General features: G+C 34.0%; 1 protein-coding gene across 3 annotated transcripts in view; it reads left to right on the top strand.

The window, feature by feature from the left end:
• The window catches only part of LOC112054961 (hemicentin-2), a 119,591-nt gene that overhangs the window by 3,733 nt on the left and 93,095 nt on the right, over window positions 1-22,763 (top strand). For all 3 annotated transcript variants that reach the window (XM_052886496.1, XM_052886495.1, XM_052886497.1), the window contains exon 2: window positions 14,179-14,535. In XM_052886496.1, the coding sequence (XP_052742456.1) occupies window positions 14,496-14,535 (40 nt within the window). In that variant the 5' untranslated portion in view covers window positions 14,179-14,495. The remainder of the gene's footprint in view (window positions 1-14,178; window positions 14,536-22,763) is intronic.

Genomic DNA, 22,763 nt, shown 5'->3' with positions numbered 1-22,763 from the left:
AAAACCGTGAATTTGTACATAGGGTGAAGAAAAATGTATCATTTTATACAGATTTCTCGCAAGGTGAGTCCTTCTCGAACTTGGCTGTTTAGTTTTTATTTAGATATTTAATATCTTTGCAAAAATGGTTCATTTCATATTAAATGAAAATCTATTTACTATCTCCGTGTTGCAGTATGAAAACTGAAATATCAAAAGTAAATCTGTGAAGCTCTCTACCGTACATGTCCCTGTGAAAACCCAATGAAAAGCCGATTACAAAGACTGATTTTGTGACATCCAAATCCGTGAATGACACGCTGGCTTTACGAACCGAACCGAAAGTTTTTGAAATATTGTCACATAAAGCTCTAAACTCAGTATTACGCCTCGTACATATACGAACGGATACGTATCGTCCCGCCGCGCCATCTACCCGACGATGCCAGTGACGTTTTAGGTCACTTTGAATGTCCGCGAGCTGATGGATATGGAGTCAAGTTAAAAGTTATCCTGTACTTCTTCTATGCTACCCTAACATAGAACTGAGGAATAGGCTGGGGAGTATTAGATTTTTTTTTTTGGTAAAAATATCCTTGGGGCTATCTGAAATTTTTATAACTTTATATTTCATATATTTTAAGTAAAAAAAATTGTAATTCCAGTCAGGTAATTGTGATTTTAATAATACAATAAAAGCGAACACCAGCGACTTCAGCAAGAAAAAGCCAGAAACGGGGGATTAATTATTATTTGTTACGATTAGATTTATAAATTCAGTTTTGAAGAAGAGGAAGAATAAAAAACTGTTAAACTCCATACGAAATTATTAAACATACTTAATACACATCTTTAATTGTTCAATTCTAGTAATTTAGTATTTCAAATAACAATAATGTAGAACAATAATCGGATAGAAGTTTTTTTAGAAAGTTGTTATTTTGTTATATGTATTGTATTTAGACTTCGGTTATCGCTTCGGTATTTGGTTTTCAAACCCTAAATTTTCTACCCTTAACCTATCATGATAAATCGCTATTTTGGTTAAATTGAAGTGGGCATTATTATTGATTTCAAAACTAGGACATACATACATGTGAAGTTAAATAATAATTCCAAGGACAAAGTTATTTCTAAAAACTTCGTTTAACCTACTGAATATAAAATTAAAGACATGTCAATATTACGACATGTTACCTGATGACGAGTTTTATACTCGCTTTTAAATTCAGAACTAAAAAAGAAAATTAAATAAATAATAAAATTTTTGGAGACTAAGACGCAGGTATTAGGGAACTTTTAAAAGGTGGTTCACAAAATGGCGGTTCAGAGTGGTAGCGGACAACTCGAAGTGAACTGTTAGTAATTACAAAATACGCCTTAACAAAATTTCCAACAAAAATCTATTGAAGTATGAAAATAATCACAACTAACAAAGTTGAAATTGAGTTTTCCGAAGTAATCTCTACAGTTGACAAGGGTTTTCGAGGGGAACAGTTAAGCGCTGACGCGCAAGTTTATATACAAACTAAATTTCATCACACTAGTACCATCCATACAAACTAAGATTTTGATGTTTTTGTTTTACAAAAGCTTTACTATATCCGTTAAACTTGCTTGTAAAGTGTATAGTTCAAGATAAGTGAAACTTAAAACTTACTTATCTTATGAACGCACACATAAGTATTACATACTAGCCCCGCATAGTTCCCGTTCCCATGAGAATATGGAGATGGAGAAATATAGCCTATGACACTCACAAATAACGTGGCTTTCTAGTGGTAAAATATTTTTTTAAAGAGGTTTAGTATATCCAGAGATCCACCTGCAACACCACGCACATTATCTCTTTAAAAAAACGAGTATTATAGTGTAATCGATGTACATACAATATACTTAAGAAAAAAGAAAACATTCCGTTCAACTTGAGAACCTCTTTCATTTAGAAGTCAGCTAAAAATACTTTTGCTTAGCTGACCCAGTCAAGCTTTTCTTTGACAATTACGCAACCAACCAATCGCAAGCAAGCTATCGGTGATGAACAGTTTTTACTCGTTTTACACGCGTGGTTCCCGTTCCTGTAGGAAAACGGGGCTAATATATAGCCTTTCTCGATAAATAGGCTATCTAACACTGAAAGAATTTTTCAAATCGGAACAGTAGTTCCTGAAATTAGCGCGTTCAATCAAACAAACAAACTCTTCAGATTTATATATTAGTATAGATATAGATATAGATTTTTGTGAATTCAAATTATCATGGCGTGTGTCTCATGATTTATACATTTAAAAATAGCTAATTAAAGACGATTTTATTTCAAAGTAAGTTACAATTAAAACAAAAATGGGCTACAAGTAATTGTCTACAATTTTCTTTCATAAGAATACACTAAGATCCGGCAGTAATTGAAAAATGAACCGGGAAAATACTGTATATTTAATTACGAAGTTCCGACTGTGTAATTACCGGCTGTCCATGGTGTATTAACTGTTTATTAAATCTAAGTATTTTTGTTGTAATTCAAGTAAGAAGTTGAAGGATATTTTTAATGCTTGATAGTGCAGAGTCCAGACTATATAACATCTCATCTTTTATATCTCCATCTGACATTTTTGCTTTTCAACCATTTAGGTACGTGTCTAGTGCATTCAAAAGCATGCATCTTGGCATTCTTTTGAATGCAATTCATCATCAGCAAATTTCATCTATACTTGTATTATAAAGAAAATGAAGTATGTGTTATTTTAGGGGGATAATCTCAGGATCTAGTAAGTCGATTTTGAGAATTCTTTTACCACTAGAAATCTACGTTATTTCTAAGTGTTTCTGGCTTTACTTTATCCCCGTATTCTCACTGAAACGAGAACTACGCAGGTAAAGTCACGGGGTGTCGGCTAGTCTATACTAATATTATAAAGAGGTAAAGTTTGTGGTATTGTTTATGAATTAAACAAAAAAAATATTAGCTTTTAGTTTATTGTAGTCTGTTATTTATTAATTTGCACTGTATATTCTGACATTCATTCATTTATAACAACTGTATTTTTGACATAATATTAATTAGTGTATGCTGTGATAACCTATAATTAGCTGTGCAATAAATATATCTATTATAATGTAATTTATTAACATGTAAAATTGTATCAGCTGTTGGTTGTCCTAAAATAAATAAATAAATAAATGAAGGCAAAAAATTATCTCTCTATATGCTTTTACCACAGGTAAATAGGTACGGCAGCCAAAAAGAGATAGGACTGTGGCATTTCCTAGACATAAAATTATTTAAAACTTATTTTCCAAGATCATCAATTAGTAGATTTCATACAACGCTAGGAATATAGACATTACTGTATATCCAAAGGCAAATAGCCCTTTGTCATTGGCCAAGCCTATGGGCACACGTTTCATCGAATTTGCCGCAAAACCTTATTGATTCTCTATATAAATAGACCCTGGGCTAGTTACCCTTTAGACGCTTTGTTGACATGGATTTTTATATTTATGAGTATTATGACAGATTATGTTGTACTGAGAAATTCAATTAATAATAAACATTTTATTTAAATGAAACTTATGTGAGATAGTAAACTAGCATTATTAAGTTAAATTATGTAGCTAAAATTTTTAATAGGGTTATTTTATTATAATCATCATCATCATTATTATCAACCCATATTCGGATCTCTGCTAAGCTCGAGTCTCCTCTCAGAATGAGAAGGGTTAGGCCAATAGTCCACCACGCTGGCCCAATGTGGATTGGCAGACTTCACACATGCAGAGAATTAAGAAAATTCTTTGGTATGCAGTTGCAGGTTTCCTCACAATGTTTTACCTTCACCGTTTGAGATACGTGATATTTTATTTCTTAAAAATCCACACAACTGAAAAGTTGGAGATGCATGCTCCGGACCGGATTCGAACACACACAATCAGGTTTCGGAGGCAGAGGAGGTCATATCCACTGGGCTATCACGGCTATCTATTAGTATAGAAAATTATAATTAATTTCATATCATGATCTATACTAATATATAAAGCTGAATAGTTTGTTTGTTTGTTTGTTTAAACGCGCTAATCTCAGGAATTACTAGTCCGGTTTGAAAAATTCTTTCAATGTTAGATAGCCCATTTATCAAGGAAGGTTATATGATATATTATCCTTGTATTTCTACGGGAACGGGAACCACGCGGATAAAACCGTGCGGCGTCAGCTAGTCATCTAAAACGTCGTCAGTCAATGGACGTCCACAACTGAATCTTGAAAGGCCTCTTGAAAGGACTTCAAAGCACTACGATCTAAGCTGCCAGCATCCAGTTCCAACGTCAATCACCTTTCCAGTAAACTATTGTGTTAATATTTTAAATATCAATTTCAATAAAATTTGTTCAATTTCATTTGCATAGGTAAATTATTATTGTAAAGTTATAATAAAATTATGCGATTTAGTCTACTGAAATGATAAATATTTTTTAACTAAAGATAAAGAATTCAGAATAAAGAGTTTTGCTGAATACTTTCAACTTAGATTAAATGTTTCAGTGAAAATAGAAACAAAGTAGGTATTTATTCAACTTATGATTCAGTGTGTTTAAGAACAAAGTAAAATAAATAAACAAAATGAAAATTGAGCTCTTTTTAAAAGTTGATAAAAAATTAGCGGTAGGTCCTTATTCCAGTGAATATGACCTCTGCCTCCGAATTCAGAGGGTGTGGGTTCGAATCCGGTCTGGGGCATGGATCTCCCATTTTTCACTTTTTAATTTTTTTTTTTTTAAATATCACGTGTCTCGAACAGCGAAGGGATAGCATACCAGAGAATTTTCTCAATTCTCTGTGTGTGTGAAGTCTGCCAATCCGCATTGGGACAGCGTGGTGGACTATTAGCCTAACCGCTCTCATTTTGAGAGGAGACTCGAGCTCAACAGTGAGCCAAATATGGGTTGATAATGACTGTTTTATTTTGATACTGGCGGACCCGGTCAAAATTCGCTTTGAGTTAAGTCCACTTCTTCCCTATCCCTACCCTACCCTATTCCTACTTTACCCTACTGCTAACCTACTCCTATCCTAACTCTACCCCTACCCTATCTAACTATTTTCATCTATTCCAACTCCCATTTTTCGGAAGTGGGGAGTTGGAAAGAGACAAAAATTTGCCTATTTCACTTTCCATCCTTCCAACTATCTCCACTTAAAACGTCACGTCAAATTGTCGCTCCGGTTTGCCGTGAAAGACGGACAAACAAATAAACAGACACACACACTTTTACATTTATAATATTAGTATGGATTATCAATTTTGGTTATATTGCTCGGATTTGGATGAGATCGTCACTAGGAGTCGTCGGTTTTTCGCACATAAATAATAACAAAATAATACAGCTATTCACTATTTATAATGAACTACCATATTAATACGCCTCTTATTCAATACTTTAGCGATTTTTTTAGCGACTTTTGGATTTAGCGTTCCGGTACGATGCCGTGTAGAAACCGAAAGGAATGTGGATTTTCATCCTCCTCCTAACAAGTTGGCTCTTCCATCTTAGATTGCATCATCACTTACCATCAGGTGAGATTGTAGTCAAGGGTTAACTAGTAAGAATAAAAAAAAACTAATAGTCTATACTAACATTGTGAAAAGGTAAAGTTTGTGGTGTTGCAGAAGGTAATCTACTGTACCGATTTAAAAAATACTTTCACCACTCGAATGCAACGTTGTTTTTGAGTGTTTTAAACAATATTTTATCCCCTTATTCTGACCGAAACGGATACTATGCGGCTAAAACTGCGGGCGTCTGCTAGTTTTATTTACATAGGTGTGAAACTTTGGCCAAAAATTTGACTGGAAGCAAGGACGTGGAACATTAGATTTCCGGCACAATCCGGTCTGATTGCACAAACGTTTTACCGAAAATGTGAATTTTTTACCGCGTCCACATACAACCGTTAGTGCCCGCTTCTCAAATAACGGCCATTTCAAACGTCCATTCCATTTGTTAACAAGAAAATAAAATCTGTTCCTGTGGATTTCAAAATCAGAATAGCAAGAGGACTTGAAGTCGTTAGTTAGAAAAATGTTCAATACGTTTATCGGCTTTAATATAATAGCTTGGATGAAACACGCTTTAAAAAACTTTGGATATTTACGGGTTTTCTTTTCGGGTTTCTGTATTTATTTGTTTATTGGAAATACCAACAATGACAGCAAAAAAACATTAAACATAAGTCAGTTACAAAATTCTTGGACTGCTGCAATCATCTTTTACAGGCATTCACAGCACTGCAGAGTCCGGTTAAAAACTTAAAGTATATGATTAAGATATACTTAAATCTAAAAAATTTTACGAAGAATTTACAATAAAGATAAAAATGATAATCAAGAACATTTATTTATTTATTTTATTTGCCATATTTTTCACATACTAGGAACACAAGACTAAAGGTACTGCCATTCTCTTCCCTCTACGTACGACAATAGGTACAACAATAGTCCAGCGGCGCGGGGCTCGAACCCCCGCCCCTCGGTGATGAGACCAGCCGCTTTACCGTTGAGCTATTGTGACTTAAATTCTCTGTATACTAAATTTTATTAAATTCAGTTATACTATTTACTTTGGTATCAAATATGTAGATATGTAAAAAGATTGTTAGAGTTAGTTAGATTGTCAGTTAAAAAAAATTAAAGTAATAAAATAGCAGATAAAAGACACACCTCACGTAGATTTTCTCACAAAACTCCAGTCCTGAGTGCGGAGCTAAGTCGCTAAATCCGTTATCCATATAATAAGATCGAAAAGCTTCGTGAAAGTTTTAAATTTCGCAGACGCAGATTTGGTGAAACTCAATAAGTTTTTAAATACGTTAAATATAAACTGCCAATGATATTATTTTACTAAGAATGCACCAGAACTAGATTTTGTTATCATTATTATCAGCAAAATAACTCAAATATCACCAAAATATTATAGGACACCATAATCTACTCGTATTTATCCATTTCTTTATAAATCTCTCTGGACTAACCATATTTTACACTACTATTGTATTTTTTACACCATAAACTTGATTTTGAAAAGCATTAAATAACCTTTCAAATAGTTAACGACGAAACATGAAATGCACGCGGCTTGCGGCTGATGAGCTTTCACACATCAAAAAAAAAAAAATCGGTTATCTGTAAAGTCGGTTTACTGACGATAGTTGAACGTGACAACGTCATAAGAAAATACTGATGGAAAGGTTGCATTTTTCAAAAGAAAATGTTCGTTTTTCTAAAATACTGTTAATAATTTTTATAGACCCGAATATACTTTATTTCTTGTAAAAAAGTTGGCAACCCTAGAGCGAGGGAACGACGTATGACATCATCTTTATTCGAGTGTGCAGCCGGCTCCATCGAATTATAAGACGTCGTCACGTCAAAAAAACATCTTCATTTGTGATCATTTCAAAACGTAGTAGTTGCAAACCACAGACATTGAAATAGATTTTTTTTGCATGTATTTGTATGTATTTGCTGTGCGTATAAGAAAAGAGGAACTAAACCGCGGTAGAACGGCGAAGGTGGCACAAGATCAAAGAGAGGATATGTTCAGAGGATATAAACAAGTTTTGCCGATCCAAGGAAGTTGATCAACACCCTAAACCTTACTTTTAATACTATACCGTCTGATTGCACAATCAGGTGAAGATATAAGCTTAAGTTTTCCACACGATTGATCAAAAAAAGATCGCAACGCCGCAGAAATATTTGTCGTCCCCAAGTCCCCAGCTCAATAGCACTATTCACGATTTTTATTGACGCCTCGGAAAAACGTCTTAGTGAAATAAGTTTGAGCGCAAATCCCCCTGCAAATTTATATCGGCTTGGTCCTTTTTGCGTGTTTCATAGACGATTGGGAATACATAAATATGGATGCCTTTAACTTGGCATTTAGGTGAGGCCTCTTATTTTTATTGACAAATATAACTTCTTATATTTTATAGACTAGTTAAACCCTTTACTATGACGTCGCCTTCAGTCCAAGATGGTAGTGCGTTTGGATCTCAAATATACAACAGGGCAAAACGCGGCAAGTCCAATAAATAATTTTACTGAAACAGTAAATTTTTATTTGATATATGTGATAGCCAGTTGATATGATCCGGTCCGGGGCATGCACCTCAAAGTTTTCAGTTGTGTGCATTTTAAGAAATAAAATATCACGTGTCTCAAAACGGTGAAGGATGAACATTGCGAGGAAACCTGCATACCAGAAAATTGTCTTAATTCACTGCGTGTGTGAAGTGTGCTAATAGGGCCAGCGTGGTGGACTATTGGCCTAACCCCCCTCATTCTGAGAGAGACTCGAACTCAGAAGTGAGCCGAATATGGGTTGATAAGGATGATGATGACACAATTTGTTTGATGGACTATCTTTAGAATTCAAATTTTTCTTCTTTAAATAACGAAATTGTTAATAAATAATAAATTGTTGAGAGATTTTTAGTTACTGTATTTACAATTTTGTTTTCAGTTGGTATGGAATTCGTTTCTGAGAATCTGATATTCGATATTCTCCGCTTTCAAAGCTGAAATCGGACGTATGTTATCCCGAATATCAGGAAATCGGCACCATAGACCAGGACTAGTGTTATGTAAACAAAGCTCGCATACCGCCAGATCCGATTCAAGTGTTCTGAAGCTCATTCCGCTTGATTGCACTGATCTGGACATCTGTGGATAGATTGAGAATCAAATTGATATGGCTATTATCTCAAATGTTTCCCGACAATTCAGCTATTTAATCGAGATCTGTCTATATCACGCAAATTTCAAACAGGGCCTTTCGGTTTAGCTGCTCCGTATCAAACATGAATATAAGTATCTCTATGAACGGACTACACTTTTTTACCCGATTGCGTAAGAAGGAGGGGAAAAAAGCACCAAGTATGTATGTATGTATGTGTGTGATTCTGTATGTATGTATAAATGTGTATGTGTGCATGTATGTCCATTTATTTGGCACGTCCTACAGCCCAAATGGCTGAACGGATTTTGACATATGAGGTGTCATTGAGTTTTTCAGAATTGTTGTAGTGACATAGGCTATATAAATTTTCAAAATGGCGCCCGTGATTAAAAATAAGGGGGTTGGGTTTGTTTTTTTCATACCCTAACAATATTGGTATCAGATATTGTATTGTTTGTCTCCGCCTGCAGCACCACAAAGTATTTAGTTAGAATTTAACATACATTTTGCAGCGCTGAAGCTGTTGGGATTTTTTGTTTTTGTAATAATATTTTTTTAATATGTAGCACCATCTCCATCTATAGTACTATTACACGATGGCGTAGCAAGTACATATGTTAAATGTTTTACGAAAATTTTAAAGATTTTCGGATTTCAAAGCGAAGAGTTGCCATGAAGCTTTTTATCTGGTTCAGTTTTGGCCATCATGTTTTTTTTAGAAAGAAAGTCTGTCTCTTTCGTGAATTATTGTGCTTTTTTGTGTTGTATTGTAGCATTAAACAATTTTATATTTTATTTATTTATCACTTAAGAAAATAACAAAGATTTTTCTTCTTAGTTTTCGTAAGCGCTAGTAGCCGACAAGCTAATTTCTGAGCACTGCATATTTTTATAATGAACTATCTTAAACCTAATTAATTAACTCTAATATGCAACTGAAATAATAATTTAAAATACAGAAATAACAATATGAATCCATGATACATGATAGATAGCTGGTATATAAAAAAAAACAATATTGCAGTGACGAGTAGTCAGTGCGTTTAAGTCTACGTTTTTTTGTTCTTGTTCTAATTATCTAAGTATTTGAATAGAAAGAATCTCATAAATAATGAATAAAAATTAACAGTAATAAAAGCAATTAGAAAATTTTAACATTTAGTTCAAATGATTCCGAATTATCTCTCTCGTATGACAATTGCATTACCATCGCGCATCCAAATACCTGCCTCTAATTACTAGCGCGCCAAACATTAATCACGATTCCGACGATCATACCGTTGTAATTAATCACTAAATTGTAATCAACTAAACTGAAGCTTCAATATCGACAAATAAAATGGTGATAGATCAGCTCGTATATCGTATTACAGTAGGTATTTACTTAAATTATCTAGGCATTAATACTTTAGAAAGATTGCAACTTTAACGGTAGCCTATGGGGCGGCACGTCAAATTATGGAGGATGAGGAAAATAATAATAGGCTAGTTGACACATTTTTTAAATAGTCTGAAATTGTTCATAAACGTTCTACTACATTGAAAAAAGGTTTTTCGTATAATTATTGTAAGACATGGTTACATGAAAATTTTATTTTTTAATCATGTTTTTGACAATACGAGCTGAAATGCCTGTCGGCAATGACTGTCTATGTTTCAACTGTTTCATGACGTCACTATAATAAATCCCTTACAAACGGAGCGTTTGACAAAAATGTTAGTTAACAATTAGTTTGACGTTTAGTACATCCAGTGTGTTAGAGACGTCAAAAAATGGACGACAGCGTTTTTGATGTTTGGGAAATTTTAAAAATTACGTGTAAATTTTGTAAGACATCCTTAACGTCTTTTATAAATTGATATCGATATATTTCGAACCCCTAATCCACGTGCTACACGAAATTAATATTGTTTATATTAAATTTGATTTGAGTCAACTACCCTGTTGTAGGTCATATCAAGAGCATGCTGCTTGTAATTGCAGTAAAACCTCTACGGCAATTTTTATTGCAGAGCAAGTCGAATGAAAGTCTGTGGTTGGTTTACATTTGGCTATATTTTTGGAATTTCAACGGAGGTTGGGGAAGTTGATCCCCTCCCTCTTAGTGACATCCTTGTTGGGTGTGAACATGTTCATTCGGATTTACGAACGGAAATGGAATGTCCGCCTAATTTAGCAAATTTGCATCGCTGCAAACTTGTAGTGTTATATTGAGCGTAAAATACCGTTCCAAACGAATGCATCGATCTACCATTAAATTATATCAGCAATTACCCATTAAGGCAAGAGTTCACAGAAATCTGGAAATGTAAAAACTATCCGAGATTTTACATGTCTGTAACAAACGTAACAAAAACAATTGCATGATTGATTCATGTTTTTAAAACTGGCCTTGTCAAAACTAACTTCATCATCGTCCTATGCCATCCCCGAAAAAAAGTTTAGCAAATATGCAAAAAGCTCCCTTAAGTCGTCGAACCATTGACAAAGTAACAAAGTACAAGTAAGCATTATACATTTAACTCACTAGTATTAAGAAGATGCATGAATATTCTTAATGAGGGAATAGCTTTAAGAAAACAAGGGTGAAAAATAGCACATTATTTGAGCCTATGCCATCCTCGAACAGAAGTTTAGCTAATATGTAAAAAGATGTTTAGCCATAGCTTAGTTTTTAGGAAGTCTTCTCCAATAAAATATCGGACTATTAAACAAAGCAACCATCAACAATAACTCACAAGTTTTCTTAAAGTAACTCAAAATTGCATGAAGATTTCTGATTCTTGAATATCATTAAGAAAACAAGCGCGAGCAATAAAAGTCAGTGTCTGACTAAAATTGGGTATGACGGGAAAACCGCGCATAGAAAACAGGCAAGAACGCTCAGACTGCTAAAATAAATAAAAAAACTATAAAAGCATAGTCACATAGTTTTATTTTCATAAAATAGTGAATAACAACCCCTAACTCGGGAGACATGGCTGAAAAGACGTGTCTGACCATAATGAAGGCTGTATTCTGTATTCTAATTACTGAAAACAAACGTCCAAAAATGAAGTTTTTAATTTACAGACATACAAATAACATAATATGCAATATGTATGTATACGCTGTACCAATAAAGCCTCTTATAAGCCTTTAAGTACTTTCAGATTTATATTTTGCAACATATATTATTACACGTCGTGTTTATTTTGTTCACAGGCCTAATCCCCACAAAATATTCCGATATAAGCCTCTTATCATTCATAAAAAGCTTCAAAGAACTTTTCGATTTAATTTTTAAATTGAATCATTTCGACAGTGTTTATGCCAGTTATTTATAAAGATACAAACATAGCGTATGCCTGAATCAAATTTGAATTAATATTAATAAGGCAGGTGATCAGATCCTGACATGAAAAAAATGGGACCACCCTGGAAGTAAACCCTACAAAACAAAAAAAGAATTTTCAAAATCGGTCCATAATTGACGGAATTATCGCTGGACATACATAAAAAAAAAAAAAAAAAAAAAAAAAAACATACATACAGCCGAACGTAGAACCTCCTCCTTTTTGGAAGTCGGTTAAAAATAATTAAAAAAGAAATCTTGGGGACTGCCAGCATAAAGCATAGCATTTTTTATCAACTTATGAAGTTATAATTATTTATTTATTTTATTTATGCACTATTTTTTTTTGTATATAATAAAAAAATAAAAGATTAAAAAAAATGCTTGACACTCGGCTTAGGTGTTAGGTTTGTTTTCGTTACGGTATTTCTTGTTTCGGTCGCCGCGCTCAAAGCCCGCGATAAAAGCTATGCAATGGCCTAAAAATCCATAGAATATAATATACAAGTTTATTATCGTGACAAGGTACGTACCACTTCAGTGCCAGCTAGTATTCTGACTTCAAATTATGATGCAGACTATACGATAGGCATAAATCATTTAATTTGTTTTAACCGACATATCTTAGTTTAGTTTTCATCAAATGCTAATATAACTCTTTCTCCGTAAGTTCTGTCATCAGAGGTTCCTGTTAGACATTGCTCTTCCCAATGAGATTGCCTTTGCTTGCTAAGTTTTAGTTTTAAACTATTATTTCTTAATAATTCATTTATTTTGTATTTGTGTGCAATAAACATAATTCTTCTTTTTCTTCTTCTAATACATTTATACGAAGTTTTGTGCGTCTCGTTTTAAGGTACATACTATCTTGTACTATTGTATATTTTGTGACATGAACAATTAGTCGGGTGTACCTTTCCGACTATGTATTTTCTTCAATGTCTTTGCATAAGTATAAATTAAAAAGCATGAACTATAATTACCTACAGAAGTGTACAAGAAAAGTGTGGTACGGTTTCTTTTCGTATTCAGTTTGTAAAAGGGTAATAACGAAGTGTTATAAGCGACACTTTTGATCAAGGGATTCGCGTCTTTCCAGGAATATTTATCGCCCCTAAGCCTCGAGCTCAATAGCACTATTCCTGGCCATTTATTGGCGCTTCGCAAAACGTCTCGGTGAAATAAGCTTGCGCTTAAATCTCTTCGCGAATTTATTCGATACGGTCCCTTTTTGCGTATTTTGTAGTCAATTGATGCTTTGTAAATTCGCGAGACTATTATTTCATGGAATTTTCCTCTAGCTGGATGGAAGGCTATTATTTGTTTCTTTCAACGGAATGCCCGTCTCTCTCGACTCTCGCAAATAGTAAAGTTATGCAATAGATAATTAGTAATTCAGTTTTTTATCGTTAACTTTACAACAGTTATTCATCCAGTATAACCGAACTACACAAAACAGGCAATGTGCTCTCCGAATTATTTTACCGCGGCTAGTTGCCTTGTCTGGAGACAAAAGGGCTGGCTCATTTTTATTTGCGTAAAGGGTCAGACTGGCTGTCCAGCGCGGACATGCAGCCAATATTCTTGCCACCATTCCACGTGGATATGATTTGTATAGTTATTAGGATAAGTTAGCTTGTGTTCATACATTTAAGATGAACTTATTCGTATGAACGAATGATTGAAATTGTCTTATGCCAGCCCTATCCTAAATAGTAATAAATCATACTCATGAAAAGAAAACAAAATTATCTTCATTTGGAACATAAATATACATGAGTTTGTAAGGAAAACATATCAATCATGTAATAGCTGGCAGACCTGACTGAATAGGCTATTTTCTAGGCACGGTTTGTATTAGCCCGCCTCAGCACTTACGGTATATGAGATGGACGAAGGTAAATTGCTACATGAAATATTAATATGATGAAGTAGGTATAGGTACATAAAAAGTATATAAATATAAACTAAGTACGTATATTTAGCAAGTCAAATATATATTTTTTTAATTTACGTAAATAAAATCCATCTGCAACGTCGTTTTTAGTGATCAAATACTTAATAGTTTTTATATCATTTATAACAATATTATTATCAATTAATGCTATAACAAACTTGAAATTTTCAGGTAAATGGATCAATTCATCATATAAATATAAAATAATAATCATTTAAGTATTTACTTAATCAAATTACATAGTAACAGAGAATATTGAAAATACAGACTAAACGAAAAGTGTAAGTGTACTTTATCAACTTAAGTGTTAAATAAACTAGGAAGTGAACCAAAGATAATATAGAATACCAATTGAACAATATTAAAACAAACTTTGGAAGGAACAAAGTGTCAAAAACATGTTAGCACGTGATAAATGACGATTTGAAACAGAATTAATGTGAGGAACAGTTGTGTGCGTACTGTAATTATGTGAAAAAGTGGCAGTGATGTGGCTCCCGGCGCTTCTGTGTATGCTGACTCAACTAGGTATGTATTAATTATTGATACTTTTCTTCATCATCATCATCATATCAGCCGATGGACGTCCACTGCAGGACATAGGCCTTTTGTAAGGACTTCCAAACATCACGATACTGAGCCACCTGCATCCAGCGAATCCCTGCGACTCGCTTGATGTCGTCAGTCCACCTGGTAGGGGATCGGCCAACACTGCGCTTACTAGTGCGCCATTCCAGCACTTTGGGACTCCAACGTCCATCGGCTCTTCGAACTATGTTAGGAGTATCTTTGCGTGATCGAATCAGGAATGAGGAGATCCGCAGAAGAAAAGTCACCGACATAGCTCAACGAGTTGCGAACCTGAAGTGGCAATGGGCAGGGCACATAGTGTGATGATACTTTTATGATATATTATTACTAGCCACACACGGTCAAATATTTCTTCAAGCCTGCGTTCAAGGATGTGAAAGTGAAAAAAATTTGACATTTTGATACATTTTCACTTCTACATGTCTAAGCGTATAGGCGACTTATCGGTATAGGTTCTTAACCATGAGTGATTGTAGTAAGCTATTTATAGATCAAAACACCCACAATTGATATAAAATTATGTGATTTTTGGTCTGTACCTACCTAAGTTGCTTATATAGAATAAAAGTTAAAGCTTTTAACGGTGGCTATTTCAATATAGCTAATGATTTTATACTAAATATCGTTGGCCAATAGGTATTTTGCTCACTGGGCACAATAATAATTTAAGGATACAGGACTTTGCGAATATTTCTGATAAAGTACTATTGGCAGTTTTGTTGTTAAAATTAGTTGCGAGTTGTAAATAATATTGTAGCCACTTCTGGTCTCTCGACCAAGACATCTTCTAACATCTGTGTTGTAAGACCTTCTGACAAAATATATTATGAAGAAGATTAGAAGCATATACATTGTTGTATTGGCACTTGGCTTATTTTTGCCGTAACAAGCAGCATTGATGTTTTACAGTCGCCAATGATTATCCAAAGGGCTACAGGACGTTTACCTTGTATGTTTTGTTCTATAAAAAAATACCTATTTTAAACAGACCGCTATAAGAGTACCTATATTTATGTTTTGAATAAAAGATATAATACCAGAGGTATTACAATTGAAATAGCTGATCAAAGGAGTTTAGAACTTAAAGGCATATTTATCCCGCCTGGTCTAGATGTCAGCGGCACAATAAACAGCTGTATTGACGCTCCGCGAGAGGTCTTTGCGAAATAAGCCCGCGTTTGAATCGCTTTATAAACTTTAAACCATCGTCTCTTTGATGTATTTTATTAATTTATAGTGGTAGATATTTATTTGAACGTTCTGAACATTTTTGAAGACTTCTTTACAAAAACTTTAAAGAACTTATAATTTTTGCTAAGAAATTAAGAGTAAAAGTTTTGGTTTTAAATTGTAAAAATCTTTCAGTAAGAAGTTGTTCTAATACGTCGAGTTAGTTTTTAGGTAATAATGTACACCAATCAGAAGGTATCTTTTTTTTTCTTTTTATCTATTACAGTACGCAGCGTAGTTGAATGAAGCACATGATCGGCATATGTTTTTAAAAGGAGTGCAAGTTAGAAACGTTTGCTATTGTTCCAGTCTTTAATTTGAGTCAATAACTTACAAGACTCATCTTTATTATAAAATAGAAATGAAAGATTTTTAACGTTTCAGTCTTCACCATTCAATAAACGCAGTAGCCATGGCTATATATTTTTCATTACTTGAAAGGCTTTACTACAATCGTGCCTTAAGTTCGAAGTCGAAACGCGCCTATTTCTATATACTTTACTAGCTGACGCCGCGCGGTTTCACCCACGTGTTTCCTGTTCCCGTAGAAATACGGGGATAATATAGCGGGCCTATAGCCTTCCTCGATAAATGGGCTATCTAACACTGAAAGAATTTTTCAAATCGGACCAGTAGTTTCCAAGATTAGCGCGTTAAATCAAACAAACAAACAAACTCTTCAGCTTTATAATATTATTATAGATGTGTATTCACTGTCGCTTTGATGGTATTCAAATCACACATGACAGGAAATATAGACGCCGAATTGGAATTCCAGTAACGTTGGTGCAAATCGTTCTGCTGGATGCATTGATGTAATAACTGGATGTCAACATACTCGTAATAAGCTTTGTGTCAACTACAATACCAACGTCTCACGGTTCTTACAACACGAGAAACGTCGTTTTGTAAGAATACTTTTCCTCTGCTAGTCAAATTTTATAATTGATCATAGTTAAGAGTGTGCAATATGTAATTTGGTGGTTACAAATGGTTCTGGATCTTAGATTCTGGAAAAGTTAAGAGCCTGATATTTGGGTAAATGATATTTCAAAGTGTTTCGCTTCGTTGTGATTATACAAAATACACAATTTGTAAAACTTTTCTCGATAGTTTATTTTTTTGAAAAATACATGTTTTGCTCACGTTTTGCTTTCAATCTCAGGAAAAGCAAACTTATTTTCTTAAATTTTTGTTTAGTATAGAAAATTAGGTATATATCTTGAACATGGCCATTTTGTTTTTCGTTATTTTGTTTAATTTACTTGCAATTAGGTAAAAATGGTTTTGGCGCTCACGTCATAAAATTTGCGTCGCGCGTCAATCGCTCCGTGCTTTTCACTCACGTGAAAGTCATAATTCGGCGTCTCGTTTGCGCTTCGAATTTTAACCATATCGTACCGACGCGCTGCGCTCGCTGCGGCACTGATTTTTCTGGACTTTCCTCAGGTGCGGTACGAGGTTTTTTGACCTACTGTTAGAACTTTGTAGTGTGGTGCGGTCCTCCTCGTAACCTCGTAACTCTTGAAGACGCTAGTCTTACGAGGTCAATTGACCTCGTACCGCAGCGAACGTGTTAATACTGAAAGGTTTTATACCAATTACTCTTTCATCTTGATAATCTTTGAAAAATCAACAACTGTAAGCTGCATGCATGATTGTGTGCATGCAATAAAGCTCACTGTGTAGTGTATACGTCGCTTAAATAAATGGAGTAACATTTGACTTAAGCGTTCTGCCAAAAGCTACATCTATAGTCACCATCGTATTTTAACCGTCTAAAATAACATAAAGAAACTATATGTTACGATGTACTTAGATTTACTTTAATATAATGCAAAAAAACATACCAACTGTAAGATTTGTTGCATGCATGTGCACGTGTGCAAGCAATAAAGCTCACTGTATAGTGTATACGTCGCTTAAATAAATAGAGTAACATTTGGCTTAAGCGTTCTGCCAAAAGTTACCATGTCCTCATCGTATTTTTACCGTCTAAAATAACATAAAGGAAATATATTCTACAATTTTATGTTACGATGTAATCTAATTTACTTTAATTTGACGAAAAAAATATACCAACTATAAGCTTTGTTGCATGCATATGCATGTGTGCATGCAATAAAGCTCATTATGTAGTGTATACGTCGCTTAAATAAATAGAGTAACATTTGGCTTAAGCGTTCTGCCAAAAGTTACCATGTCCTCATATTATTTTTATCGTCTAAAATAACATAAAGGAAATATATTCTACAATTTTATGTTACGATGTAATCTAATTTACTTTAATTTAACGAAAAAAACATACCAACTATAAGCTTTGTTGCATGCATATGCATGTGTGCATGCAATAAAGCTTTATTTGCAACCTTAATTGTACCATTTGACATTTTTATCATTTTTATCTTTTAATCATATTATTTATCTGACATTTTTTAAATTTAATTATTCTTGATTTTAATTATAGTATCTGGACTTCTCGTGCCAAACTTGTAATATATTGTACCTATAAATTAAATTATTTACCTATTAATTAAATTACTTATTACTTTTGTGAATTAGATTATAATTGTTTTCTCTATGTATAGTATATACTTGATATCTTAGAGTTTGTTGTACCTATGAATTAATGGATATCTATAACTAAGAAGTGTACATAATATCTAAAATTGTGAAAGTTGTGAAAATCTTTTAATAGCTAAGCATTAACCTAATTTATCAATGTAATTAATTGTAAGCATGAATTTAATGTATTAGCGGTTGATTTTCCTTAATAAATAAATAAATAAATAAAGCTCATTATGTAGTGTATACGTCGCTTAAATAAATAGAGTAACATTTGGCTTAAGCGTTCTGCCAAAAGTTACCATGTCTCTCATTGTATTTTTACCGTCTAAAATAACATAAAGGAAATATATTCTACAATTTTATGTTACGATGTAATTCAATTAACAATCACCACGTCCATTATGTTAACAATCAACAACTTTGCGTTGCTTAATGTAAACACTTACGGCACTTAAATTTTGGTAGTACGTCGAGTTTTATCAGTGAAAAGTGACATTAACAAATTGTATGGATTGCGTGGTTTTGTTGCTGGTGGCGGAATAAAAATATCAGGCGAACAATAGCTTTTTGGAGGCCATAGTGAATAGCCTATTTTCTAGGCGCACTTCACCTTAGCTCGCCTTGCCACTTGCCATTACTCGAGATTGCCCGAGGTAAATTGCTACGTGAAATGATATTTTATGTAGGATAGTGAAAAAGTTTTATGTTCTTTTTAGGTAGTCTTCCTTATTTTTGCGAAAATTTATCCTGCCTTGTTAGTACGTGTTGTGAAATCTTGTAAGGTAAACTAGAAACACTTCCTGACATTCGATTGGAATTTTATTCATAGACTAGCTGATGCTGCGCGGTTTTACCCGCGTGGTTCCCGTTCCTTTAGTAATACGGGGATAATATACAGCCTTTCTTGATAAATGGGCTATCTAACACTGAAAGCATTTTTCAAATCGGATCATTAGTTCCTGAGATTAGCGCAAATCAAACAAACAAACTCTTCAGCTTTATAATATTAGTATAGATAGTAGTAACATTATAAATGCGACGATAAGTCTGTGTTACGTATCTTGAGCTAAGCCGCTGAATCGATTTGAACTAATTTTGGATTTATAGAGATAAATCGACCTTTGAACAGAACATGGTTTCTACCCCTGGAAAATCCATCGTTCCTGTGAAATTTGAGAGAAACTAAAACACAAGAAAGGAGTCGCGGGCATGCGCTAGTTGCGTAACTTTAACGATATTACGATGTTATAGAAGCCAGTTGTTACCATGGTGCTTGTCAGTTAACTTTTACTTTTACAAAATTTGGCGTAACTTTTACAAAATCCCACAGAAACTATACATTTTTCGGATAGCCTGAAAATGATCATTTCAGCGGGTAAGTCGTGCAAGGTAACAGACATACAGACTTCCATAATATTAATACGGATATTTTGAAACATTAATTTTGTTTACGACGGTACGAAGTTTTCAATAAGATTAATTTAAGAAACTTACAATTTGATGCGATTCGATCGTGTTTCTAGGTAATTAATATTATACCAAAGAGCTTAAGTGTTATTTTAGCAAGTTGTTATTTATGGAGAATAACTTCCCAATATTGATAATACATCAAACCATAATGTGATGTTTTTGCACAAGTTGGTAACAACTGACAAACAAGTAAGAAACTGTCATAATGTCCGCAGATCTTAATGGGCACTTGTCACGAACTACTTAGCCAAATGTCAAGATGAAATACTTTTCTCATCTAACCAAAAAAAATAAAATAAAAATAAGGCTCGGTTTTTATAAATGCGGCGAACACGCGCCGCAGTTTCTTTTCTGTACCAGACACTTCAGTTTTTAAAAAATGAGTTTGCTTGGACAAATAAATAAGAGAACTTTTTTAACCTGCTTCAAAAATATTTTTTTTTTAATACAAAAGTAACGTCACTTGGTCAGGTAAATAAAAGACTAGGATAACTGGCTAGAACTCTTAAAAAGTGCTGCTCAAATTATAAGTTTATTGGTCACTTGCATGCAGTACATACCAAGCCTCCAGGGTTAAGGTTCATAATATAATGTCATAGAGAGGTCATGGGTATCAACATGCGAATATTAGTCATTTTATAAAAATAACCCCAAATAATATAATTTTATTAAGAAGAGAAATAGTAAATGAAGACTTTCTAATTTTCTGTAGGTACTATCAAAGTATTTGAAACGAATATCATCACTGTCTTTGTGATTTGTCAACTGAGAAACGTCGACTCCATTGCTGGACATAGACTTCCTAACATCATGGTCTTTGAATCCAGCAGCTCTCTAAACCACTTTTGATGTCAATTCCCTTATTAGGTAAGTAGTTGACTAACATTATAACAAATACTTACCAATAAATCTATACTTACTAGCGGATGCCCGCGAGTTCTTACGCCTTTTGACCTCCTCAATCCGAATCCGGCCCTGTCCCAAAATCCGCTCTGAGCGGACGTCTACTATCTATAAACTACCTCCCTGTCGAATTTCATCTTTGTACGTCAAGCGATTTTCGAGATTTCGTGATGAAGATTTTTCCTTTCGCATTTGTATATTAAGATTAGAGAGGTAAAGTTTGTAAGGTTGTAGAGGGTAATTAATCTCTGGATCTACAGAATCAATAAAAATTCTTTTACCAATAGATAGATAACCTTATCTGTGAGTGCCATAGGCTATATGAGTATTTTATCTCCGTAACAAAAAATACGCGGGTGAAGCCATCGGGCATTCTGCTATTGCTTGCTTCCCATGATATGCGGGCGACGGGGGGAAAGACTGCGCGGGTGTGAAATCGTGCGTGCGGGGAAGTGAGGTGCATCAGTCGTGGGTTTTTCATTCATCGCTACACGCCTTCCGGCCCGCGCAAATTTGCTAAGCTTAGGTAGATAAATAAACGTAAACGTAGCGAAAACTAATGGCGTCTTTATTATCTTTGAAAAGTTAAAACTGTTTTAAAGGCTAATTAAATACGAATAATGATTTAAACGAATGCTTTAAAATAGGAAAACGGAAAATGTGAAAGTGAAGAAAAATTTCTACATTTATTCAGAATGGTTTCCTTTCAATGCAATTTTTATTCGATTTATTACCTAGAGATATTTCCTTATTCATTAATTCACAAAAGTGAGAACTAAGCATTGAATTGCAAATGCGGCTTGGAAAATTCGTACAATGGAATGCTAAAACGCTGGAAGTTCGAAGGTTCGCTACGTTAAAGATTTCGCAGGAAAACCTATAATTTATTAAATAACAATTCATGTATATAAATTTTAACACGCATAAATTAGCTTCACTTATAACTATTTATGTAAGAAAATCGTGGAATCTAAATTTGATCCACTTTCCGGTCTTCGATTAGGATGAAATTTTGAATACGTTCTAAGTTGTGATGACAATTTATGAATAAAGTGTTTTTCAGATAGCATGTGTTTGGTGACAGTTAGTTTCACTCTTGAAAGTTTGCCTCGATTCACGATAATAGTACGTATTTTGAACGTCATAAGGTAACTGACACCGTACCCATGCTATCCGTAAACCACTTTAGCTAAGAAATGTCATTACAAATCCAGTATGATGGCCTCCCCAAGATGGCGGACTGGGTGTTTGAAGTCCACGCCCATGATATGGATATCAATTGAAAGTGTTTACTGTCAGAAAGGAAAAGAATACGAAAAAAAATAGTCACGTGACTTAAATCCAATATGGCGGACGTCCAAGATGGCGGACAGGCTATTTGAAATGCACCCCCATGATATGGGTATCAAGCGTGTTTTTTAGTTTTTTAAAGTATTCATGATATGCTAAAATATTAGTGACGTCATTAGAATGATTATGAGGATAAATTTAAAAATATATGTCTCTCTTGCTTTCAATCTATAATAACTCTAGCTGCTTCGTGAATGAGAAAATTGGTGCACATTGCATTTAACTATTTTTTTTAAATACTATTACTATTATAATGTGTCGCATTTTACCACATACTTTCCTATACAAAAGTATGCAGTACTGATTTTCAGTCAGGACCCAGTGCAGGTTTAAATTAGTAAGGTATCCTTTATAAGATCTTCATATATCAACTGATTTAAACAAAACCTGGCATCTCAAGACTGTGGTGTTTGGAATTCCACGTCCACGGAAGTACTATTTAACGCCGCAACTTCGTTTTAAATTTCAGTCAAGTTGCTTTAGTAACTACTAAAGCAATTTTAACATATAATGGATTAACAAATAGGCTACTTTTCATACCGGAAAATTCCATGGTTCCCGCGGGATTTGTGAAAAACTGAATTCCACGCGGATGAAGCCACGAGCGTCGTCTTCATCAACCCATATTCGGCTCACTGCTGAGC

The sequence above is a fragment of the Bicyclus anynana genome, chromosome 17 (genome assembly GCF_947172395.1).
Source record: "Bicyclus anynana chromosome 17, ilBicAnyn1.1, whole genome shotgun sequence".
In the NCBI taxonomy this organism is placed as follows: Eukaryota; Metazoa; Arthropoda; class Insecta; order Lepidoptera; family Nymphalidae; genus Bicyclus; species Bicyclus anynana.
Note: the sequence above shows the minus strand (reverse complement) of the source record. Positions and strands in the feature narration are given on the sequence as shown.